The sequence below is a fragment of the Buteo buteo genome, chromosome 9 (genome assembly GCF_964188355.1).
Source record: "Buteo buteo chromosome 9, bButBut1.hap1.1, whole genome shotgun sequence".
Taxonomy (NCBI): domain Eukaryota; kingdom Metazoa; phylum Chordata; class Aves; order Accipitriformes; family Accipitridae; genus Buteo; species Buteo buteo.
In genome coordinates, this window is record NC_134179.1 from 19,529,105 (window position 1) to 19,556,167 (window position 27,063).

The window sequence follows — 27,063 nt, forward strand, 5'->3', positions numbered from 1 at the left end:
CAAACTGCACATACTGGTTCACTGTGAGAAAAGAGTGACACGGGGACATGATGCCTGGGGAACATACACACAGAACAGCATGTACAGTGAGCTGGGGTGAAAAGGCTGGCTGAACTAATTTCAAAAGCCAGATAAATGCATCATGATTAGTGGGTCAGCCACTAATCCACACAGCAAGTTGAGAATTACAAAACTTCAGGCGCAAGAACTGCTGCAAATCAGTGCATCCTTCTAAATGCCCCCTCATACAGTTCTTCTATCAGCTAAAATGAGGGATGCAGGTGAAGTAGCACATGAGGCCGCAATGCCAAGATTTTTCCTCAACAGAGCATCATTATGTCGCTTCTGAGCTTAGCCAGGGATACTGAAATTAATACAAGTTGAGGGCTCTTCCCATTCTGCAGTACCAAGCATAAAGCTTTAACTAGAAAACATTCCTGTCCAAGGATAAGGATTTTATTTTCTTTTTAAAGAAACTAGGATGGAAGGAGGGGAGTCTTGGCTAGAGAATGGAGTAGGGGTGCTTTTCTCACTCTACGATAGCAATCAATAGGGAATGTGTTATTTTGTCATGTCACATTTCCTCAGAATAAGCAGCTCATGATAGTTTTGTGATGGAAGTTAGAGAAAAGCTGACAGAACTGTGATTTCCCAAAGGAAACAAAGCAAACATAATCTACTTTGAAAAAAATCTGATTTTATTATTGTATTGAAAAGACCTGTCAATTTAAATAGATGTTTATTTCCATTCATGGTCTCAACCAGTGTTGTGTGTTAACATTATTCAGAACTGTATAAAAAGCCATTTGTGTTACACTGGTTAACATCCTAGAACACTGGTGGGGCGGGCGGTGTGTGTTGAAGCAGCTTAACATTAAAAATAGGGTGTTCCCAAAAAACTTACAACTGACGCAGCATCTTCTATTCTAATTTTATAGGAGCTGAAGCATATTGCAAATACAACTCAAGTTACTTGGTCTTAAAAAAAAACAAACAAAAAACCCTGAAACTTTAAAACCAGATTGCTTTCATAGCAATATTGAAGCTGTCAGCTGAGAGAACACACACATACACTCTCATGTGTGCAAACACACACATGAAGAACCACACAGAGCACAACTGGAACACTCCATTCAGTATTTGGATTATGTATGTGTTCTTCTGAATCCATGATAGCTGTGATCTAAAATGCTAGTTGCCTTTTTTTTTATATATATACGCAGTTTCCATGGAAACCCAAGACTCTGCACAATGAACTGACATTTATACTCGTGGTGCTGTGAAGGTCTCTAGGGAAAGGGCCAAATTCCAAAACTTTTACTGAAATATGCATATAACTAACCAAAGCCAATGAAGAGGGGAGAAGATGGTTTAGAAAAGGGGTTGCAGGGTCAAGGTCTAGATTTGAATAATCACATGACAGATTGTCATTCAAAAAAGGTTTTTAAGTCATTCTTTGGTTTATTTCCATGATTCTCAACACTGTCCGAAAAGCCCAGAGACAGTCACATGAGAAACCATAGCTCTAAAGCAAGCCCACAGCATTTTTAAATCTTGTGTATTAAACGTTCAGAAGACTACAGGAATTCAGAGTACGCCTTACATTCATGTCCCCAAAAATCTAGTAACTGCTTAAGTGCATGCACTGAGGCATGACCGGCATGCCTGTAAATTCATATTGTTCAAGTTAAGAGTAAATATAGCTGCAAAAAACCCCGCCCACCTATAATTAAATGGTCATTACTAGCAATACTATAGTGACTGTCTTGTTATTAAAGAAATGCAGACATAGTTTCTGCCTGTTTGGCTCACTCAGCCAAAAGGAAGCTGTCTGCTCGATTTAGAAAGAAAGCCAATTTTAAGAATCCAAGGGAGTTTAATATTTCCATGTTCCTGGGGTCAATTATTAATGTAAAGATGTAGACAAATGGCAAGTATATGAAAGCATATCTCATACATTCCAAGGTTTGGAAGTCAAAAGCAGACCTTAACTTCCTTATGCTTAAATGTTATGGTAGGCTTGGAAAACCAGTAAGAAGTGATATAATATTTCCATGAAAAGCAAAGTAGAACTAAGTCTAACTGGCATTCGTATGCAAGCAGTTTTTGCTATGATTTATGTAAGGCAGATTTTATTGCAAAGATAGTTACCAGTCCACTAGTAGGAGAAAACACAGGCAACTATACTCAGAGAAGATTGCTGATAATTACTAGTGACAACTTCTATTTTTCAGAACAACTCAGCTTTAATGTAGTTTCTGGAAACAGCATTTTCATCACTGGTTTTCACTTCCTTCCCCATCCCATGTTAAGTATCAAAAATCAAGACTGAACAAAATGAATTGTGGATATTTACCAACCAACATCTCATATTCCAATGTTATTTTTAACTGGAACAAATATAGGTCATTCTTTATAACCTACTGCCAGTGGTTGTTTATAAATATCTGCTTGCTGCAATAAACACTGGTCATTGAAATATTCATTTGCAGTAAGTACTTGGCACTACGTTAATATAGTTGTAAAGTTTAATAGAAGTGCTTCTGATGTACATACAAGCACTTAAAACAGACTTTTAAAACTTAGTTTGGGGGGTTTTAATATCTATAGTTACAGTTTTCACAAGCATTTCTGAAAGTATTAAATCTCTTCAGAAGTTTAGAGGCTCCTGTCTCAGCATATCTAAGTTTCTTAACAATTACAGAATAGCTAATTTAACATTCTTGCTCCCTATGCTGAGACAAACGGTACCAAAATTTAGCTATAAAAAGAGGCAATTTTGGTCAGAGTGACCCCCAGCTGTCCCTTAACAGAAAAGCAACACAGCTCAAACCTGTCTCCTCCCTCCAGAAAAAGACACCTAAGGCCACAAATTTACATTTGCCAGAATATCAGGTGTTTCTCCATTTGTGGCAACTGTGTACATGCTCGCTTAGAGAAATACAGTATGAAAGCCCCACCACCACCTTTAAGGATAAACCACCTCAGAAGCCAGTTTAGGCAGCAGTGCATATGGAACCACATTACATCAAAACAGTGTGTTAAAGCCATTCCAGCTAGTTAAACTAGTTTCTAACAATGTTTAATCAAAATTTCTAATTGCAGGAAAGAAAAAAAAAATCTTAATGTAGAGAGAGGCAAAAAGATGCAAAGATAACCACCACAATGATCCAATAGCAAAAAGTCCTGTTTAAAGGTTTTCTGATGCTAAAAAAGGCACACAACCCCTTGTGAGCTAGAGACAAAAGCTAGCAGTACTACAGCAATAAACCCAGAAGAAAAAGCCTACCAGAATTACCCAATTGCCTACTGGGAAGGAACAATGAAGTAGACAGGCTGCTCTTGCTCTGTTTTGTTTGCAGGGAAGTGGTCAAAATTTAATAGCCAAATTTAGCCACATTAAGAAACATTTAACAAAAGCTACCCCAAGAAACCAGAACAAAACCTGACCTTTGGGTCAAAAGGCCACAGACAGGCCTTTCCATAGCATGTAGCTGAGTGAGTTCAGAGATTGGCAATGAAAGAAAAAAGCTTTAGACATGTGATGGGAACAAGCTTTGGGATTTATCGAACAGTCACACCAAGCTTCTCCAGCACACGCACTCCCTTTTCTTGGTATTCTTGTCGGGTCATCCAGAAGTTGTCTTTGTCTTTCATGATGTCTGCTAGAACTGCTCCACCCAAAAACACCATGTGCTTTCGACGAGGTGGATCTTCAATTCGAATCTTAAATTTCTAAGAAAAAGAAAAGAAACTGTTACTAGGATTCTTGAAACAAAGCCTTTCAAAATAAAATTGTGCTTTCTACCAGAAAAATGAAATGGAAACTGTTTAGTGAGAAAAATGCAACCAAAAAACTGAAATGCTAGCATAGGGCACTTTGCATGAGCTTCCAGCTTGCGCAACCAAAGTAAAATAACTACTTTGCACTGGAAATTAGAGACAGCTATTGACACTTTCCCCAAAATTATACTTTCAGTGTATCCACAAAAAGCCCAGGAGTCAGAACACAAAATTAAAGACCGTGTTTTTGCATTTCATGAACACAGTAAAAAGCAAAATACTTCCTAAGCTTCAGTGGCTAAGATTATCAGAAGTTACCAGATCATCAAATCACAAAATATTTTAGAATTATACCAAGTTTCAGAAGGGCAAATGGAACAGATTTTAAACTTACACAGTCTAGACCAGCTTATCTAATTAATATTCCCTCCAATTCTTCAATGCTAAAGCTCTAACTTCAAGAGCAAAAATGAGTGCAAAGCTATGTGTGAAATATTGTCTTAGACTTAAAACATTCTCTACAATTGAATTCTATTCCATATGGCTGCAGAAGATTTTTAGAGAACAGGTATTAAGAACCAGCAAAGTTCTATTCAGTTCAACATTACAAACTCCACTCAAAGAAATTTTCTCTGTAAATATCTCCTCCTTGAAAAGCAGATAGCATTACAATGCAGTGTTACCTCTGTAACATGTGTGTGGCTGTTGTCTGCTTACCACAGTAACCAAGGAACAAGGGTAATTTATTCCACTTGAAGGTGTGTGAGAACTCTAGCCTCTTACTTTTGAGTATTTCACTTATAGCATGAACCAAAACTTTCACAGATTAAAAAACCCAAACTCATTAGCTTTGTTTAACCTACATTACAAGTTGTGCCTTAGCATTTATCAGCCCATTTTACATTCAAAACTAACCCAAGACTTCAGAAATTACTTGCTATTAGCATGGACTAGAAGGTGGCTTTATTGCAAGTATATACACACAAGCCACCTATACAAGAAACAGTCGTGAAGAACCAAGAGGCAGCAATTTTGCAAGTTGCATGGAAGGCCACTCGCAGCTTCTGTCATTTCTGACTACTTGGTTCCCTCTAGTGGGGATTCAGGATAAACCTCAGCCCCACACAAATAAAGCAGCAACTCGGTACCTACCGAGAGTTTTTCCACATCTCCTTTCAGAACTCGTTCCAGGTAGAGCTGTTTAAGTTCCCGCTCCAGTCGCGAAGGCAGCCCGGGGTACATGGTGGACCCTCCAGAGAGCACAATGTGCTTGTAGAATTCAGACCTGAAAAAAAAGAAAAAAAAAGTGTCATATAGTAGAAGTAGGTACATGTACATACAGGGGAGTAAATACAAATCTAAAAAACGGTCCCTACACAAAGACAGACTTTGCATGAGTTTGGCAGACTTGCTCATGCTTTTCCAGGCATCCCAGAAAGCAGCAGTAAAAAGAATATTGTGCTTTTGAGATTTTATCCTTGCTTATTCATACCAAAATAGTCAAGTTTCCAGACAACCTGTTAAGCTTCAAGATCTCAGACTGAGCCCCACTCCCAGTATACACCCTCCCCCAACAGTGCACTTATTAGTGTCTAAAGCAAAAGATGTATTTTGTGTGATTGCAGTTCTTGCATCACCCCTGCACCCTGAGAGAGGATTTTAAGTGTTCTGCTCTTACCTGGTATCAATGTCAGCAGCCTGGATGGTGTTAAACAGCAATTCAGCCACACCAACCCCCTCTACATTGATTAAGTGAGGCTGGAAGAGAGCCTCTGGTGCCTCAAACCGTTCTCCACCGACTTTGATAATCCTGCCATCTGGGAGCTAGTGAAGAAAAAACACCATTTAGAAGACTACTTTCAGCTGCTTGGATACTAAACAAATCAGGAGGAAATGACCTACAGTGTTCCCTAATGTTTTATAACAGGAAATTGTTGATAATTGTCACCACTGCAAGAAGTCATTCAGTACTACTGACAGAAGGCAGAAATTCTCCAACCATTATGCAATTCACTTAGAGACATCAGGGACCAGATACATCAACACTGACATACCAAACATTTCCTTGCAATATGACTCCTAATAACGATTTAAAAGGTGATCTTACAGCAATAGTAATGCTTTCCTGCAAGTTCTTTTCTTCCATGTGTGATCACAGGAAGTTTCCACTAAGAGCAAGTTTACCATTCTTGTCACCAGATATCAGTCTCATACGTGTCACTGCTAGATGGATGAAGTTGGAACAATCTGACACGCTAGAGTAAGTCCACTTTCTCTACAAGTTCCTGTACTATAATATTCAAGTTTCAAGGATCTACAATGACAAAAATGAGTATAAAATCTTATGGAAAATCTGAAAATAAAAAAAAAGCTTTTACAAGTTTTCACTGAACCAAGTAATCTGATTCTACAGACTCCTACGTCTGGGAAGTGAGCTACTGCCAAGAAAAATTTAGAAGTAATAATAAAGCTAAATGCTACCTGAATTTAAACCGCTATAAAGTTTAGGACAAGAAAAGCTGTCTCAAAACACTCACCGTGTAGGATTCAACTAGTACTGTGGTCTCTAATGCCAGTTTCTGCTCCTGCTCAATGTTGTATCCCACATAACACAGCTTTTCCTTGATCATGCGAACAGTCTCAAAATCAGCAGAATGGTTGAAAGCATACCCTCGTAGTAAGAGGAGCTAGAGGGAACATATGAGGTTAGCAGTAAGTTAAAGGAACAGTCCAGATCTCTTCATCAGTAGATGGGTACATTTAAACACATATCTTTAAAAGTTCATCTCCCTTTTTTAACTGCAAATTAAGTCAAATCTGTCACAGTGTATCCATTGTTACCAGAGAAGTAGAATAGCAGCAGCACTACTCCATGTAGGAAATTTTCTTCGTCATTATCATTACAACTTTCAGTATACTTTCAGTATAACTGTTACAAAGACAAGTGAGAGATAACCAAAATAATTCTTATATTTAGGATTTCACTTCAGAACACTCCAGTATTCCAGTTAAACCATAAGATTTGTCAATCCAGAATATTGCTTATATTTAGAAAACCGGCCAAATAGTCTATGAAACATGCTACCTTATTTAATAATCAGTAAAGAATCACTATGCTATTTTCCACATTGTAAGAAGTCTTCCTGAAAATAAATTAGTAGAACTGATAGAATACAATCTTGTTTTCATTTTATGTATGAAGAAAGCCAACTTTTGAGTTTTTCCTTCCCAAATATGGAACAAAATCCCTTCCTACAAGACTGCCACTAAGAAAATGTGAAGTCTCTGAATAGTATCAATAATATCACATGTGACTTAGATGAGGAAACATAAGGATAGACTGAAGTAATACAGACAATACAGGAGTTCTTTATGTAATTAACATATGAGTAATAAAGGGAAAATATGTAGTGGTTTCTTGCTATCAAGGGATTTTAACTTGAACCAATGTACCACAGATACCAGCCTCAACCTTAAAAATTCTTTCCAGTTTACCTTGATGAGGTACCTAGTGATATCCCTCCCAGCGATATCTAACCGTCTGGTGAGATGAGGGAGAGAGAAACCTTCATAAACTGGGCAAATATGAGTTACACCATCTCCAGAGTCCACAACAACACCAGTCAACAAACCTGAAAGAATGGGAAGGAGGGGGGGGAAGAAAAAAAAAAGGTACAACTTTTATTAGCACCTTCATAAATAGAGCAGAATAGTAGCGAGTTTAAGATAGCATTTTTCATTGTAGTCTTAACACAACCTCTGTTCCCCTAGTCATCATTTTGGGAAAAGTAGTCACAATTTAAAATTCAGTTATTTCCATTCAGCTGGATTTTAAACTTAATTTTTTCATAGTAACAAATGCTTTCATGCATTTTTTTTTTAAAGTATTACCTCTACTTTTTCCTAGATGCTTATAACTCTACCATTCACAATTTTATCTGGTGTTTTGACATCTTAAATTGTGCTCTAATTAAAGAGAGTATCTAAGATCATTAAATGCTTGTTGGGGCACAAACTGCTCCTCAGATTCAGCTGTGTATGCACAACCTCATATTAATTTCTCAAATATGAAGAAACCTAGAGGTATTCAGGCCACAAGTTCACCTTGTTACAATTATTAGGACTTGTTGATTTTGACTGGTATTCAAAAAACAAAACAATGCTTTCATAAGGTAGAGAATATTTGGACTATACAGCACACATCTAATTTTTTTCCCAACAGAAATAGCATTAGGCTGAATAAGGTCCACTTTCATAGACTCAAGAAATTAACTCAGGCGAAAAAAGTTTACCGTAAACCCATTAAATTCTAAGGTGTACAAAACTGAGATGTCCTAGGCATGTAGAAACAGAAGTTTCTTTACTTCACTAACAAAATAAATAAGAAGCACAATTAATGGTGACAGTTGATTAGAAAACAGTTTTGTAGTTTCTCATAAGCTACCTAAAGCAAGAAAACATATTTTAAGGGGAGACCTTAAAATAATGAAGGAACATTTAATATGTAATGGCAAGGTGCATTGGTTTGGCTACTGCGATTTGCTCAAGCTTTGTAACCAATTTGTTTGCTTTCTGTTTATCTGTCTCCAATGAACCAAAGAACACACCTTGGTTCAGCTGTGCGATCAGATCTTCAGATCTATTAGTGAACTGAAATAACCACCATGCAAGTCTCATTGTGTTTGCAATCGGACACACGCATTAAGGAAGGAAATAGTCAGTCACAAGGGACTAAACCTAACTCCAAAAGACTGTTGTGAGGAATTGCTGAAGAATTTCCTAATTAAACTCAGTTTTGATATATAAACCCCTTTGCCTTTAAAAGGCACACGAGCACGCAGAATTCCAGGTAAAAGCAACAATTAGTCTCAGGAGAGTTTTAACAGCAGCAACAAAATGTGATGCACTGAAATGAGGCACTGTATGTAATTTTAGCCACTACTTTAATGTAATATAAATAAGTAAGATGTTTTAAAGGGCTTTTATTTTCAAAAGCAAATGCTCTATTTATGTGCCACTTGGTTTTTATATCTTAGAAGGTCTTCAACTTTGTTTTAGGTGATAGTATATAGAAACACTGTGGACTGCTCTAAGTTGTTTCACATTTTGTTGTTCACAAAGTAATTGAGCACTATATGGTAAAATACAATTACAGCAGAATTTAAGACTGTATATGTTAGTCAATTAAATACTTACAAGGAATCAAACCAAAGAAAAAACAAGGCAAGGGAGGGGGGAGTAATAGCACAGATCACAGCAAACAAAATTAATATCCAGGTCTGCAAAAGAGGTTTTGGTCCAACTAGTTTTAATGACTTGCATAACAATACCACCCTCCCAGTACTCCATCACTTTTGCTCTTGGACACAGAAACTATGGTGACTTGTTAACGGACAAGGATATTTATGTCCTGCTATGTGTCAGCTAAATACACCAAGCCACTACTAAACAGATGTAAGGAGTCATGTCATTAGACCTGATGTGCTTGAGTAACTTCTTAAAATCCTAGATGGATTGCAGTCAATGTTGGAATTTCTACCAAATCCAGTGAAGCTGTAATTTTCTCCTCAGGCTGAGGATCACTTATTCTAGTTTATCTACAGCAAAAGAATGAACATGTTGCACTATTTTCAGGTGAAAAAAAAAAAAAAGTCACTTAGTCATCTTGAAATTCTCTTATGGTAATAAATTTTTCCTTTATTAGAAAATCAAAAGTATGTCATTAAGACTTGATGCCAAAGGCTAAATGACTACACCCTGAAACAATGACAGTTTTGATAAACTAGGTTGTCACATTTACAAGCATATCTCCACAGTTGGTTCATGAAAATAACACCAATAACAGTACCTATCAATAGTTCCTCAAAACAAAAAGCAAGCCCGTAAGTCAGAACTGAGCTTACTTTCAACAGCGTTGAGTTAAACCCAAGACCCATTAATACCATATTAGTACTTTGGCTCAGCAACACATTTATAAACTACACAGATTTTAAGTTATCTTTGCCTACCTTGAGCATACAAAGTAAGAACAGCCTGAATGGCTACATATACCCCAGAAAACTGGTATGTCTCAAACATAACCTGTAAGATGAAGGCAAAAATTAACATCCAAAAAAAGGCCAAATACTTAAAAGAAGTTTCATAGGTGCTTGAAAACTGTATTTCTAGAATTCTGTATTTTTACTAATAAAAAACACTTTCCAAGAAATTTCATCATACAGATTCTACACAAACATTTGAAACCTACTTGCTTTATGGCAGTAAGTAGTACATTTAGCTCTATACCTTACCTGTTCACACAAGATGAGCCATATGAAATATTCCACGTCCGTTTAGCAACGAAAGCGAATACTTTCAAGAAACCCACACACCAATTTCTGCAGCTTTACTAGAGCTGTTTTCCAAAGTGCTTAGTGAGTGGGAGGCAGTACTTGTAGACCAGCCAAGTACTTCATTACTGAAATGTGACTTGGGAATGAAATGTTTGTTAAAGGTGTATGCTCTAAATCTAATGAAGTTCAGAGGGTTTTTTTCTCCTTCATATCAAGCCCTACAGACTTTGCACAACTGCAGACTATGTCAAATAAAGACCAAACACTCCTACACATATGAGTCTAGAATCAGTGTGGTGTCACAGGTTGTTCTCCGCATCTGGGCCACCTTCTTCCCTTCTTTAAAGCACAACTGATAACAAACTTCTAGAATTAGTGCAAAACCCACTATAACGGAAATAGCACAGGTAGGGCTAACTCTGTTGCTACATACAGAAAGCCATGGGTTTGCAGAACTCTTACTGAAACATGAAAAGTAACTGCCTGTCTTGTGGACTAGGTTCCCCTAACCACTAAACTAGTTTCAGTGAAGAAACAGAGTCTAAGATTAAAGGATGTAGAGTTTATAGGATCTTGTCTTCTTTATAAATGCAAAAAAGGCCAAGTAAACAAATCATACCATACAGCAGTTTTCCCCTCAAAATGCTTTACCAGGAAAAACAGATGAACTCCAATTATTTCAGCACATACAGAAGTTTTGCTTTTGCTATTCTGCAGCCTCCTGAGCACTTCTGCAATTTCTAGGATTAGAAGCTGATTAAATCCTAAGTACTCCCACAGCTCAAGTAAAAGATAGCTAAATATTTTTAAAGGAAAAAAGCTGATGTCTGACAATTTTAGAATTCTGAACTATTTAAAGAACCTCCTCTGTTACAATACCATGATTTTAAATGGCTGGCCCATATAAAAAACCCGATCCTTGCAAAGTCAAGTTAATTATTTCATAGCTGTATCGAGCACACTGCAAAACCCCTGGGAAGACTGATGCCGCCTTTCTCGGGATATTTGCTGTAAGCATGCAGCATAGCAGAAGTCAAGCAGAAAGGAACACAGAGGGGGAGCTGCACAGCACCCTGCCATGAGAACATCACACTTTGGGTTTTTATAAACCCCCAGTGTGAACTGGGTATTATAAAAGGAAATTTAATACAGTAGTCAGATGCACGGGCTAAGCATGAGCAAGACATTTCAAGGCTGGCTAGTAACTTCCGTACTGGCCAAAATTTAGCACGTACGCAATACCTCCAGAAACAAGAAGCAGAAGCGTCTGCCAGAAAAGGAACAGTTGAAAGGGCAGCAACTCAAAAAGAGATCCCGTTTGAGTAGTCATTATCTAAAACCAGCACTATTCCAATCGACGAGTCTTTCAAACAACCTCAGTGCTTACAAAATGAAAAACTAGTTTAAGAAAAATCTAAATTTTTAGCTTCATACAACAAAATGAATACTCAAATGGCATTAGTTACTGCCTTCACGTGTTGTACTAAACCCTAGAAGCCACTGCAAAATCCTTTTATAACTTCCATGCAGGCCTTTGGTGGGGGGTTATTCTTTCTTTCAAGACATCTAGGTCTGTTCTATTTGACATGGGACATATATGTTAACAAATCTTAAGGTGTAAACACTGAGCAAGATGTTGTCCTGAGAAGATTCTTCCTTCTCATGACAACAGCTCTTGGTTTACCTACAAAGTGATGTTCTAATTGGGCATAGAAAGGAAGAATTAAAAATAGGGAAAAAAAGATAAAGAATACTAGGTTGGGATTAGAAGCGACTGTGCTAGAGTATCTCTACAGCTACATCATATGCCATTACAGTTTGGCTGCTCCTGAGGGTACTACAGAATAAGAATACAGCAGATAGAGACAAACAGCAAACACTCAGTTAAGCTGAGGAGCAACCAATGTCTTGTACATGCTAAGAAAGAAACAGCACTTTTAAAATACATATTTTACAATATAGCTGTCTACTGAACACTTGCTGCTGTTACTACGTAGCTGAGTTTGATGAGGCAATGGGGTGAGGAGAGACAATTACCAGAATGAAGTACAGCATATATAATTATCTATCATCTTGATATGGTCCAGATGACTAAGCTTTTATTTTAAAGTGCTACTGCACTGTACCACAAAATGTGGAGACATTATTATATTTACTTCAGGCTTTAGAAAAAAATAAATCTTAATTCAGTCCTCTGCTTCATACTGGGCTAGCCTCCCTGAAAAGTAGGAGTCCATGTCAAAAATGGAAGGAGTATAAATATGTTGCAGTTAAAAAGTAGACATTGCTAGTCTTCATAACACTGTAATCCATTCAAAATATTAATGGAAGCAATAAGCTTCTGTTTAACTCAAATTTAAATTTACAAAAACAGATTCTAGGTCTTCCTATTCCTCTGGATCATGATTAAGTATCTACAATCTCTGGAGTGGTTTATAAAAAAAGCACAAACGGAGCAATGCAAATATTTTATCAGACTTCAGAAGCCATACAAGACTTTTCAATTTATGGTATAAAATTACTCAGTCTGAGAAGAACTAAAACCTAGCCATTTGTGTTTAGCAGGAAGACAGAAACAAGAATACTATTGTAGACAGCTGAAAGGCAAAGAAGCCTGAACAGGAAATTCAACTATTCTTGCTACATGGAGGCCACCCAGAATAATGTCTATCACACCACAGCTGACTGATATACAATAGACTGTATTACTAATGTTGCATTGCATAATACTTAGGTAATAGGTCCCTAATGTCCACAATTTCTAAGAAATGCTGAATTTAGATTGTACAGTTTGATTTTTTTTCACTTAAGTTTTTCCAACTTCACTACACTTCATTTGCTCCCAAGTCACTGAAAGAAAAGATTAGCACAAACAGATTCACTGCCACATTGCAGAAAACACTACTGTAGCTGCGACAAAGAAAGTATTTTAAAGGAAAGGTCAGCAGCTAATGATAAATTCATACTAAACTAAGCAACAATTTTTGGGGAAAAAAATATACACGAGCTTTCATATTCAAAGTTCTGATAAATGGATATGGTTTCAGACTTAGAACCCATTTTTCCTGCCCTGTCGGCTACTCTAACTACACATTTTTTTAATTACATTTTTGTTACACTGAATACTTACATTAATTGAAAATACCTATGATGCTTGAGAAGAAAAACAAAACAGGAAACTAAACTTTTTGTTCACATCAAACATTACTGCTCTTCAAAACTGAGTCTGTCACGTGGTTCGAGCTAAACAAAATACATCTGACAACCTACATTAATGCAAGGTTCAGATGGAGCTTAGGTCGCCCAGGGCAGCACTGTGAGATGAAGGATCCAAGAACCAGGCTTTCCTTCTTAGAAGGCTTTCATTGATAATCCCTATCATTAATCAAAGATTAGTGAATTGGTTGTCATCACACCTTTGTCTCAGCTACCTCCAATAACAGTGCTCCATCTGGTAAGCATCATCTTGCTCGAGCCTCAATCTCCTCTGAAGCATTACTGGCCTACAGAAGTCCAAGTCATTTAAAGTAATTAACATTCATCCAATAGCTAGTAATCAATATATCTTAGATACATGAAGATAAACATACATTTCCAGTTCTGTGTCTTACTGTGGATACGGCCTGAGACAAGAAGCCTGCTTATAGCTTTTGAATGAGATCAGCTTGTTTGAATTTAACCACAGTAGCCTTCATGACTATGGCTGAAGATGAGTTTTGGTTAGAAAACAGGAGTACTGCTTTGCCTCAGTTACCAGATGTTCCAAGAAGTTAAAATCTCTTAGCGATGCTTCAATGACAGCATATATCAGTTTCTACTAGACAGACATACCTCCACGATCTTCTCCCTATTTTTAGTTGGATTCATGGGAGGTTCTGTGAGTAGTATTTTACAATTTTTTGTGTCAATATTAAGTTTCTCTGGTCCAAATGTGTAATCCCAGAGGTGCTTCATATCATCCCAGTTCCGAACTATGCCATTCTCCATTGGATAATTCACTTCCAGCATTGAGCGTAATTCACTTGCTTCATCACCAACCATGAGATCCTGTAAAATTTTAATATAGAAACACGTCAGTGCTTGCAAAGTTTTCCAAACACCAAAATCCTCAATAATGACAGCGAACTGCTCCAGCTTGTGTCCAACTGTGTTCTTAAACAATGCCCACATTTTAGAATCATTTTCAGGTACTTAGGAGAAAAGTAGAACATATTTCATGTACTATTTAAATTTGGTTGTTACCCATCCCAAATGTTTTCCAAAATAAACTTTGTTAATTCCATCCTCCAATTAACCTTAAATAAACCAATAAATCCTGCTACAGCTAGATACCACGAAGACCTTTATAAGTACAGACATTTCTTCACCGAGACCTCCGAAATTCTTTTATCTAATACTAATTTCAAAAGGCCAAGATGCAAAATAGCACATAAGGGTAGTAGGTGGGATTGGCAGAATTATTTTTTCATGCATGTTGCAAATTTCTGTGCACAATACCAAAACAGGAATAATGAGTGGTGAATAAGCATACTGAACAGTAGCAAAAGCAAGTAAGAGATTAGAAGTTCCACACTAGACATTAAAAGAAACAATGGTTTACATACTGCCTATGTCAGTAGGGTGTGAAGAGACACATCTAAATACAAAATACACCCTCGTCTGTTTCAAGCCAAAAGTCCCAAGCCAAAAACCCCAGCAATGCATTCTTACACAAATACAACCAACTAATGCATAGTTTGTATAGTCATTTCACACTGATTAAGCAATCTGTTTATTAAAGTTAGTTATGCAAACATTGCATATTCAAATTAGTAGCATCATATCTTCTCCTTTCCCACGTATTTCCCAGAGGAAGTATGCACAGTAACATGTTAGCTTTGCTCCTTATTACATCCCATACTTTTCTAAAGAAGTCTCAACTGACTTGCTCATATTTAGCGTGTAAAAACATATTTATAGGTATCAACAGCACTGTTTCCATATTAATATTACAGTCATTTCATTGCAAAAACCCAGCTGCTTCATACAAAAATATGACACTGCAGTTTGTGGTTACTGTGGCACAGAAAACTTCAAACTGAGGGTTACTCAACCTACTATTTAATGCTATGGAAAAAAGATGCACAACGAAAAAAACCTAGTGTCCAGTTTATAATGCCTTTTTTAAGAAGTAATCTAAACAATTACTGTTGACTATATAAAAAGGAAGTCAACTGAAAATAGTTTAAATCAAACCATCCCTCTTCCAACCCCTCTCCCTGACAAGGCATTTTGTCTTCCCTTGCACAGTAGATCACTGTACAGAAGACAGAAGTCAAGACTAACATTTTAAATCAAATGTACTCTAGCGAAACCATACTATGAAAACTCCACCATGCAGCCATATTATTCCTGAGAATTTAAGACAACAGAAACTCCACCAGTTAGAAGAACCAGAAGCCTTTTTTGTGCACTGTTCTTTGAAGCTCTATGCTGTCAAACAGGACATAGCCCAGGAAAAGCTGCTATTCAAATGTTCAATGAAAGTTGTGCAAAACTTTCACATCCTTTTAAAACAAAGTTAAAGGGCAGAACACTAACAAACATGCACTTGGTAGGTGAAGAGGAAGAAGGACAGCACAACTGAATTTGCAGAGAGGAACCCGTATCATAATATTCAATGTTTCCACCGCTTTGGTACTCAGTAATATTTGTCTAACTGAAATCTGAAAGTTTTTTCAAGCTCTTGGTTTGTAATGTTAAATATAGCAATTTCTACTGTTAAAGATGCTGAGCTCATGTTGCTCTTTAAGAGTTATTCTTATATCTTACAAAACTACAGGTTATGTAGCATTTAGAAGCAATACATAAAATATTCTCATGAATTAGTTGCTAGTAAACCAAAGCAATGAACAACGTCCAAAATAAGTATGTATTCAAATGTAAAATGTAGGACAAGACAAAACAATGAATAGCATCAAAAAATAACATAACAGCTACTAGGTCCCATCAAGCAAAAATGGTAAACAAACAGCAGCACAGGGGCACCTCACTTACCATCTTTTTGTTATTCTACTTCAACAGGTCAAGAAAGGTGAAGAAAGAAGGTAGAAGCAAGAAAGTCAGAAAAGGCCTAAATGAAATTCTCAAATTATTTTAAGTATACAGTAGAAATAGGCTGAAAAGAGATGCATGTACAGCAGGAAATGATCTGAGTTAGTTTAGTTAGGGCCAAACTAACATTCTCAGGATCTCAGATTAAAGTGTCTCTTTAAAGAAAGCTATTGCTACATATCAGTGGCATGTCATGTTTATGCATCTTACGTTGCAAACAAGATCAGTATATCTGACTATTTCTCATAAATAGGATTCTGTGCATAAATATTCTGTAACACAGGAGTTTTACTCTGGGCAAGGCATTTATCTGAACTAGACAAGACTCTGCACAAGGTATTTGACCATAACTAGCTCTGACAAATGCTAAATTCAAATTTTGTTTTAAAAATTCTGCTTTAAATACCCAAGAACTGAAAACTATAACATAAAAGCATTCACCTATAAGCAGGCTAATCTGTTTATATATCATGGAACAAATACCCCAGAAGAATCAGGTAAGAGATGTTTACTTAAATTATGGCATCTACTCTCAGAATGGAAATAAGCAATCATGAAGTGCAGTATTAAGAGCAGCATCCCAAAGCTCTTTCCCTATAGCAAGCTACGGAGGTAGAAGATAATTAAAGCAGCCAGGAAGCACTATGAGATATTTGAAGTGTAGGTGCACAAACATTGTCCAAAGTCATACTAAAGCCATTTCCATGATTATTGAGATTTTTCTTCCTTTGATTAAATTCACTTTGAGTCACTTAAGCTGTCAAAAGCCACAGGATAACTATCAGCACCATTAGGGCAAATCTACTTATTCTGCAAGTTGTGTCAAAGGAAAGTGCGTAGAGTTTCTGGCAGCTGCCTTTGCCCAGGCAGTACCACAGAGGCTGGTCAGAGCATGGCCTTCTTCCTCACTTCATATCCAGAGAATGACCTTCTCTAGGTTGTCTTTGGCAGAAACTGAGCAGAAGTGTAGGACATGAACTAGACATGAACACATGAACACTGCTCAGCAGGTCACTTGCTGGGTCTGATCTTCCCCCAAATCCTGATTGTTTCAAATAGTCAAAGCTACTTATCTGTCCTGCTTTCTATGCTTCTAGTTTTAGAGTTTTAAGGTTGCAATTTTAAGCAAAATATTCCCAGTAATAACTGAACTTTTGTGTTTATGTCCTGAACTGGGGACTCTGAGTAGGAGAAAAAACTATATGCCCACTGCTGCCTGAAATGATAATCCAGAAGGAAAACATGGACAAAGCAACTTGAAATTGGTAACTCAATAGATGGATGATAACCACTATTTTATCAACTTCCAGACTCTTCACAGAGTTTCTGAAGTTCACAGAAATGACAGCTTTTCTGAATAGTTTTGAAAAGTTAAACTGATAATCTTCTTGCCAGCTTCCTTTAGTCAATTTTAAACTTAACCCATAAGAACTTGGAGTGAATGGCTACAATTAAATTTTGGCATAAAATTCACCTGCTAAAATACATTTTTTTTTAGGAAATCTGCAAGAATCTCACAAAGAAAAACAGCACTCACACTTAACAAGTCTTCCTTTTTTATTATCCCACTCGGATACCCAAATTATCTGTGGCTGGGATTTCTTCTCTTGATACACTGTTTCCTTAAGAAAGAGTGACAAGCTATTACAGGCAGATGCTGTAAAACTTCTAGGAAGAATCTAGACACAGTTTACACTCAGAAATACACTCATGTGGTCTATGCTTAAGCAGAAGATGGGCAATGCATGCAAAATTATATATAGTCTGCTGGTTATTTAGCACTGATTTCATAGCAACCACCGACTTTACCTCCTATCTTTCCAATTCCACACTGTCATCTGTAATGACATTAAACTAAGTTATCAGATAATCAGAGGATCAAAAACTGGCAGGACAGGCTGTATCAGATCAGCTGGAAAGAAAACATGACTTCAACAATGAGATTTCATGCAAGAGAATTTTTCTTGGGCTTAAGACTTGTAAATCACTGCATAACTTTCATAAAACTTTACGAGGACCTCCTTAAAGAAATTTTCACATTAAGTTCAAGTAGATATCCGAAGAAACACCTCTCCAAGTCTTGCAAGAGAAAGGAAGACATTTTCCCTCTTCTTACAAAACCTCTTGCCTACTGTGAAAGCGAAATATCTCTATCCTTTCGACCAAATTGTCCTAGCTGACACAAGGTAAGTGGTATTGCAGCATTTAAAAAAAAAAACCAAAAAAAAACCAAAAAAAACCCCACAAAGCATTTCAGAAAGGTCTGATGTCCTTGATCCTCTTGACTTCCTAGTACGGCCTTCTGCTGATGTGACTAACTTTTAACAGGCCAACAGCAGAAATCAGATAATTGAAGTTCTCCTCGTCGCCCATAAGGTTCTGAAAATAAGGAACAAGATTGGGCAGATGATTTTTTTTTTCCTTTTACTAACCTGCTGCTCAGAAGCAACAGGGAAAGCAAAATTGAAAGCCTGTACATGTGTGGTTCTACTTGACCTTCACTGGCCCAAGTAAGGGCTTCTACAGTTCTGCATTGCCTCCTGCTTCTCCCTCTAGTTCCTGCTTCTGCCTTGCTCTCAAATTGGAGCTTGCACAATTATCTAGTTACGTAGTCAAAACTTTACCTGACAAAGAAATCACTCTTTTTCAGTTCGATCAGCTCACTAAAAGTGGCTCACCACACGACTGTACAAGCAGTACAACCAGCACAAGGTAAGAATGCATGACGAGAAGCAAGAAAGGAGGATGTAACCACAGCAGGGCCAAGACATTTACTGAAGCAACTACTAACACTTGAAGCATTACTCTGTAATTACAAAATAAAGGGAGAAATGATAGCTCCCCAGACTTCAGAAAAAGATTCTCAAAGAGTTGTGTGTCACTCCATTCCAAGCTTGGAATAACATCCCAAGACAAAGTGGCCTGAGCACAGCCTCCCCATTTCTAACTGGTGTGGAATACCTACATCTATCAACAGCAAAAAGAAAAGAAAACAAAAACAATAGAAACAATGAAATGCAAACACATCCAAGGTTAAAAGTCTGGCACAAGATCACAGATGATCAATTGTGAGCAGAAAGCAAACAGCACAAAAAGACCTGGAAGCTCCAGCAGTTCTTCAGCATTGTCTCAGAATCTCACAGTACAGCTCGGTGACAAACATCAACCCCTTCTGGTCTGATTTCTGCCTTCTAATCTTGACATCATTTACATATTGGCATCTGAAGCCCCTTTTTGCCCAGAACCACCTGAACCCTACCTGCTGCCTCCTCAGGTGTACTATCTGAAGGCCTCCAGTGCTTTAGACTACCCTCTTAATAACTTTGTAGTTTGTGACAGGCCAATACAGAAATTAATCAAGAGATAGTGAAACAGCATAAAGGAGAATTAAGGGAAAGGCATTTCCAAACATTACATAAGTCAAAAGCTGCCCTAAATATTTTTATGTGTCAGAAAGGAATAATAATGAAAAAAAATTTACCTTGATTTCAATGTTTCCCACTTTAGCAGTTGATCTTATAATGGGTCTTCCAACCAAAGCTGGAAAAATGTGCTCTGGAAAATTTGAGCCTGCGTAGCCACATTTCACAAACTGAAAAGGAATAAATAATTTTATCAGAACATGCGTTACTTTTGTTTGCCAACAGAAACCTGGTTTGGGGTAAAAAATTAAAAGCCCAAATTTAAGAGCATGTGTCCCACTGGAAACCAATTAGATTTATACTTTCAAATAAATTTTGCACATTTCAGATGATGTGTAGAACTGTAAAACTGAATTAAAGTATTTTCCAGAATGTTTTCTGAATCTAGACTGTCAGATTATTTGAGAAACAGTATTAAAATGACTAAGTATGTCGAGAGGTGTAAAACAGTCCAGTGTTTGAATTTGGATTTCCTGCCACTCTATAAAAAAGTTCTCTAACCACCCAAAATCCATCATTTTCTAATGGATCACCTTATAATGAGTACCCAATGAGACCAAATTAAATTGCCTCTCCAATTAAAGCACACAGTAGCATAGCAAATTACACACCAGAAAAAAAAACAACCCTTGTGAATTCAGGTGTAATGCTGTTATAAAAAGTGTTTAAGAGTGAACTAGCAGATAGTCTGCAACTCAGATGGATTTCTCAGTGTTTCATAATTTTCAGGGTTTCTTTTAAGGATAAAGGTAGGTCTTTGCAGTAAGCACTTCTAAAACCAACAGCACAACCAAAACCTCAGCTGATGGTAGTTCAGACCAAACAGGATACTCTGAAAGAGCATTTGTTACCCAAAATATGTACAAAAGGAAGCTTTGTATCACTGGGTCCCAAGATAGCATATACACTAAGAACACAGTGGGGAATAACTGAGCATAAAAAAATATATACAAAGTTTTGCAATTGAGCTTCCTCTAGTGACAAGAACTTTAAATGTGCCAGCAAGAAGATACAATTTTAGCTAAAGGAGATCAGCAAATTATGCTCTTTGGCTATCCTACTCTGATGTTCATATACCATACTCTGATGTTCAGCCTGCAGTTCATACAGAGCAGGCTTCTCTTTTTGATGCATACTTTGAGTACTGTGCTGTATCAGCAAGCCAGAACAAAATCCTGCAGTCCCAAACTAAACATTACGCATGTTCATCTGCAAAATTATTCAACCGTAACAGCAGTAACACAGCATCACGGGATCATTCAGGTTGGAGGGAACCTCCGGAGCCATCTCGTCTAACCTTGGGCTCAAAGCAGTCAACACTGAATTCAGACCAGGTTGCTTAGGGCTTTGACCAGTTAGGTGTTGGAAGCCTCCAAGGACAGACAATTCACAGCCTCCTTGGGACCCTGCCCCAAAATGTAATTATCCATTTCAGGTTGTATTAAAAGCCATCTGCTAGAATTTCCAAAACGTTCACAAACATTTTCTGAAGCGAGGTCTGAAGACTGCCACTGAAACAATTATCACGGAAAAGAGTACAGCTAATTGCAGCTGAGGGGAATTCTGCCATTACACTAACAGTAACATGAAAAGTCACTTTCTGTTCATCTAAATTATTCACCTTACTGCAGTAAAAAGGGCACCTGTTTTGGAAAGAAATTTATAAAGCCAGATACAGAAAAAGCCAAGAGATATTTTAACTAAAGTTGGGCTAATACAGGGTGGAAGGGAATTTTTTTTTGTGACCCTAATTTCTTTCACCCATTCAATGCTTGCTGTCTCCAAAGGCACAGCTGTTTGGAATACCTGAGGAATGACACTGTGTATACTTCACTTATTCTACTTCAATCCATGTTTTCTGAACAGTCAAGTACTTACCAACTCTTTTGCTTGTATTAAGGCCAGAATTACCTAGGACTTACCCAGATCTTATCTGTGTATTCAAGAACCCAGTGCTGCTATGCGAAAGCAGAGTAGGCACAAGCATTTCTGGATCGCACTACCTGAATACACCAGAAGACTTTACCGAAGTTTGATACCAAAGGAAACATGAGACATTTTGAAGGACTGAGCCAAGTCCAAATAATGGTGTCCAAATTTTTTAAAAAAATAAGCTCTCTTTCAGACTTGGCAAATTACTGCATTCAGGGCAATCACACAATTTTTGTTGCAATGACAAGTGTTTAGGTATGCTTGTTATAAATTTCATTGTGCAGGACCTGGTCAAGTTAGAAGGAAGTTCTATAGAACAGCCCATACAATCCCATCCTCCAGCTTAGGGTTTCATAAACTGTTCCGAGTACAACTATAAGCACCTCCAGGTAGCCCATGCACCTTTACACCCATATATTTGCTTGCAGCTTTTCCTCCTTTTCTTTCCCCCAGCATGAAGCAACTTCCCTACCAGTCATCACCATGTTGGTCAAGAGAAGTAACAGGACCAGTAACACCTAAATGAGTCTTTACAACTCAAGCTACTGGAGCACCCCTCATGAAGCTCCGCTACCCACACTTCTAAATCCTGCTGACTAGGCAAATAAACCCCGAGATTTATAGGGCAACCACTGAGACAGGTGACCAAAATGACTACTGCACAAAATCAGTGCATGCCTCTTGGCCAACCTTAAAAATACCTCTCAAAATATACAACTACACTGACCTAGAAAATGCCAACCTACAAAAACACTATTCTAAGTTCTTACTATTTGAACTGTAATAGTAACTTCCAGCCCCTTTCTGTGTTAAGACCTTGGCACACCTTCCCGAGTAGTTAACAATGTTGGCAATTAATAAATCCTAGATTTTAAAAGCAGACTGTCGTTTCTCCAACCAGCCTAAAACAATCAAAACCAGACTTAATCCATGCGAAACGCAATGAGCAAGATTAAACTTGGACATTCGTGGTCTGTTCCCTACCTCTTTCAGGTCAGAACAGAGCACCTTAAAAAATGACATTTTTACGAAGTTTGATAAACTCAGCAGTAGATAGAAGGGGTGGAATTTTAACTGTCTCTTCCCCTTCAAATTTGAAATTTCCCCCTCCAGGCTACATGAATATTTGGTGAAGATGAGAACAAGTCAGCCTTGTACGTCAGCTTCCCCATCAGCGAGGGCATCCCCACTGTAGTATTCTCCCTGACATGATACTGAATATTCAGCTGGTTCAGTAGGTTTGTGATGACATAACATTGGATATTATGGCTGAAGAACGAGACTCGGTAAAACTACCAACAGGTAAATGCGCCTAAGAAACACAGATATAACAACAGATCCTGGACAGTTTTAGATTTTGAAGGGGTACAAAGAACATAAGATACTTCTCCTTCCCACCCCTTAAAGGAGATCCTCCAAAATGTTCAATAAAGTGTTATGAACGGCAGTAGTCTGGAACTTAATCAGCTTCTCTTTTCTAGTGCCAGACATTAAATACTTCTTGTCCCTGCCACTCTCAGTTTGAAACTCTCTAGTAAAATTTAAGTATAGCATGCTTGTTTCTCTTCCATACCCTACTGTGCACCCCCTTGGAACAATTATCATATAATTTCACTACAATGCTTAGTATACATCATGTCTTGAACAAAAAAACCAACACCCAATGAATCTACCCATCTCTGTACGGAAGACAAAATTCATCATCATTCATTTTTGCATGCATTTGCTATACATTCAGAATGTTTTAAGAATAGCTACTTAGCTTGCCTGTGTGCAGGACCTTGTATGTAAGAAGTTTTACCATATATAGTTTCTTCTCCATTTCACTGTGGTTTATACCGACTCTTTCACTTCCTACTGAGTCATCAAATAGTAAGAAGTTGTATGTATAAGTATTCTTTCAAACAAAAAGAATGAGGAAGCTCACAAACAGGTCACGTGACAAGTTTTAAAATGAATACTAATATTCTTATCAGGTCTCTGTGCTTGATTCTTTCCATTGATGCAACTCTCAAACAAAAACCCTAAACACAGTTAGAGAAATTTTACAGGCCGCTAAGTAATTTACCATTTGTCCTATACCAATAAGAACATCCATTGCTAATGCTTTAGACCTTGCCTGCCTCTCTCCTACATTACATGTTGCAAGAACTTCCTTCTACTCACCTCTTCCTCAAAGAGTGGTTGCAGCCAGATACATTATAAGTCCTATTGCAGCATAACAAGAACAGTAAATTTCAAAGACAAGCCTAAAGTTAAAATCGCATCTGATTTTTCTAAAGATATTCTCCATTTTTATGTAATATTTCTGGCACTGGCAAGAGACTTACTTTCAATTGTGGTTTTAAGTATGACATATCACAGTGTATCAGAAATCACTCTGACATAAAGCATCTCTTTGTCATAGAGAAAAAAATATTATTATAAAAATACTGGTTTGACAATATAGGACTACTTGATAATCTCAATACGCAGTTGAGGCTTGAAAGATTTACTGAATGGAGTTTTCTTCAACTTTCATTATCCCAATTCAATGTAAATATTTTGAGTTTACTAATTTAACAATTATTTCTTGATACTCTGCTCTCCCACACAGTAAACTCTGTGGCCAAGGTACTTCCATATGTATGTTGTTCTGCTTAGAGGCTGAACACAACCCAAAGCAACACAAGCTAAAGTAACACAGGCCCCTCCTCTCGGCACCGCAGTGGCACTATAAAGGCACCTTCCACAATTATAGTTATTTATATCCTGCTGGTACAACTCACAGAGGAAAAAAACCCCATATCATTCCAAAATGTCTCTCAATTTAAAAGCACACACAGATATGTTACACTGCACAAAATCTGTGCTGCAAACATAGCATGGGAAATTGGGTAAAAATAATGGCTTCTACCCCATGCCTCACACCTTACTGACACCAGCCAAAGCACAACACTGCCATCACTACCAATATACTAAACATTTTACAACTCAATGATTTATTGCTATGTGAAGGACCACACTAATGGATGAAGCTCGAAAAATTTTTTTGGATATGGGCCTGACAATAAGAGTATTAAACAATGAAAAAAAAAAAACCCCAAACAACCAAAAAAACCCAACACAAACTACAAAAAAGCTTCTACATCCTTTTGCAAGAAGAAAATGATAAATGCCTTCTTTTTTTCTTTCTTTTTTCTAAATGATAGCGTAAAAAGTGCCCAAAGGCTCCGGACCCCAGCCCTATTAAAGACAATTTTTGCTAGAGGAGGAGAAACGAGATTAGAACTGTCAAACCCCAGAACTGTCAAATATGATGTTGTTCTTCCTGAACCACTCTAATCATTTCAGATGCTAATTGGAAATCCTTCTAATTCAGGATGCTGAATCTCTAACAGCGACATCCTTTGTCTCAACTATGCCCTCCTTGGCTTTTAAAAAAAAAAATCTTCTTTATTTCAAGTGTTTATAAGAAAATCCACACTTCCTTTTTTTTTTTTTTCCATTCAAGATATCTTCACATGCTGTCAGCTCTGTTAACTCCCCACATAATACTTCTTTACTGGGGGAAACCCTAGACTGCTGAACAAAATCATGAGGGGGAATATCCACCTACAGCATCTTATCTTTTTGCTTTAAAATGGTATCTTTTTCACTTCCTGTCAAAGCGCCTCAAAGCCTGCGTACCACTGACAAAAGGACGGATTTCTAGCGGGTCCCTGCCCACTCACGGGGGGGGGCGGAGAAGGTGAAAGGAAGCGGAGAAAACCTTTGGGACTCTCTTGATTAAAAAAAATGCCAATTTTGAGTATGTTGCAGATCAGGAAAGTATTAACGAAAGGATGATGCTCCATTTTGGCCAGCAGCCGCAAAAGAAAAGAAAAAAAAACAAAACCAAAACAAACCCACCGAACATTTCCCTAGAACTAATAATCCTGCATGCAGAGGACACATCCCTGGTTGGTCAACGTATAATGCGCTCATTCAGAATTTTTTTTTTAAATCGGTATTTTGTGTTAAACGCTCGTTGCTACAGAGAGACTTGCTCAGGTTTCGTAGAGAAATAAGATATTCACGGTAAAACGGCAAAATGCCGGCGGGGGCGGGGGGGGGCATAACACAATACCCGCCCACCATACACAGCACCGAAGACACCACCCCCCCACGCCCCCCCGGCCGGTAGATTTTGCTCAGCCGGTTTAGAAACAAGCGCACAACCGGCAAACCGCCGGGACGGCCGTTTTTCCGCGCCGCGCTCCCCCCCGCCCATTCATTCCACGGGCCCGCACCGACCTCCAGCGCTGCGGCGGCTGCCCGCGGGCCGGGGCTGGCGGAGAGCGGCGCGGCCCTCGCCGGCCCCGGGCAGCGCCTAGGAGCGAGGCGAGGTTGGGGGCGGCCGGGCCCGGTGGCGGCGGCGGCAAGGCCGGGCGCGGCCCGCGGGTGTGCCGGCAGGAAGCCGGGCCGCGGCGGGCGGGGAGTCGCTCTGCTTCCCCTTCCCCCCCCCCCCCCGGCCCGGCCCGGCGGCAGGGCGGGTCCCGGGATTCGGAGCGACTTACCCCGGTGCCGTTGTCGCACACCACCACCTTCCTGCCCAGCGTGTCCATCCCTGCGCGCCGCTGTCCCCGCACCGACACAGACACAAACCCGGCCGCCGCCGCCGCCCCAACCGCCGCCGCCGGGCCCCCCCGCCCGCGCGCCCGCCCTGCCGCCCGCCGCGCGCGCACGCCGGAAGCCGTCAGCGCCGGCCACCGCCCAATCAGCGCGGCGACACCCTCTTCCACCGCCCCGCCCCGCCCGCCCCCGTTGCCATGGCGGCGGCGGCGGCCCCGCTCCCCCGCCGCCTTCCCCCGGCCCCCACAGGCCGCCCCGCTCCCCGGGCCCGCCGCCGGGGCGCTCCCGGACAGGAGAGCGGCCCGGAAACCGAGCCAAATGACCGGATTTTTTTGTTTGTTTTTTCTTCTCGTGTTTCGCCGATGCCGAGACGGTGCCTCGGGGGGGGTGCCACCGAGCTCTCCTCGGCTGCTTGTGCAGACAGACAGACAGAGACTTCCTCTACCGCCGCAGGAGCGCATGCAGGAGGTGCTCGGGCAGCCGCGGCAGGGAGCCGGGCAGGAGCAGGGTCCCCCGCCTCCCGAGGAGAGCAGGCCGCAGGCCCGGGGGCTGCCCGCCCGTCTCCCTCTGGGGCGAGGCGCTGCTCGCCCGCTCCTCTCACACCTTCCCCTCCCCGGCAGCCTGCGCCGCAGCGGGTTTGTCTGCCAGCTCCCCTTGCACAGAGCAAAATGAGGCAGCTGTTGAGTATTTGTCATTAATACCGTGTTACTTCACAGCTCGACGTCCCAGAAGAGCTTTTACTCTCCCCAAGAGGTTTTGCCCAGGTCTGCTTGGCAAACAGTTTGGATTTGTCTGGTGGACTCAAAATAAAGAATAGTATGATCTTCTGGCTTGTCTCTGACAGCCCAGTATCTCTTACTTGCGTTGCCCGAAATTCCACTGACTTCCACGAGACTCGGGAAGCCGGG

At 39.3% G+C, this 27,063-nt stretch overlaps 1 protein-coding gene across 2 annotated transcripts; it reads right to left on the minus strand.

The window, feature by feature from the left end:
- Positions 1-677: 677 nt before the first annotated feature.
- ACTR2 (actin related protein 2) lies at positions 678-26,258 on the minus strand. 2 transcript variants are annotated; one of them, XM_075035549.1, is made up of 9 exons: positions 26,101-26,258; positions 19,690-19,800; positions 13,947-14,162; positions 9,792-9,864; positions 7,279-7,415; positions 6,321-6,470; positions 5,462-5,607; positions 4,936-5,068; positions 678-3,735 (listed from the first exon to the last, which is right to left on the minus strand). In XM_075035549.1, exons 1-9 carry the CDS (start codon positions 26,146-26,148, stop codon positions 3,565-3,567), a joined length of 1,185 nt encoding a protein of 394 aa, XP_074891650.1. In that variant the 5' UTR covers positions 26,149-26,258; the 3' UTR covers positions 678-3,564. The 2 variants fall into 2 exon arrangements, with proteins under 2 accessions (XP_074891650.1, XP_074891651.1); XM_075035550.1 differs by lacking the exons at positions 19,690-19,800; positions 26,101-26,258 and adding an exon at positions 16,152-16,169.
- Between the last annotated feature and the right edge of the window lie 805 nt (positions 26,259-27,063).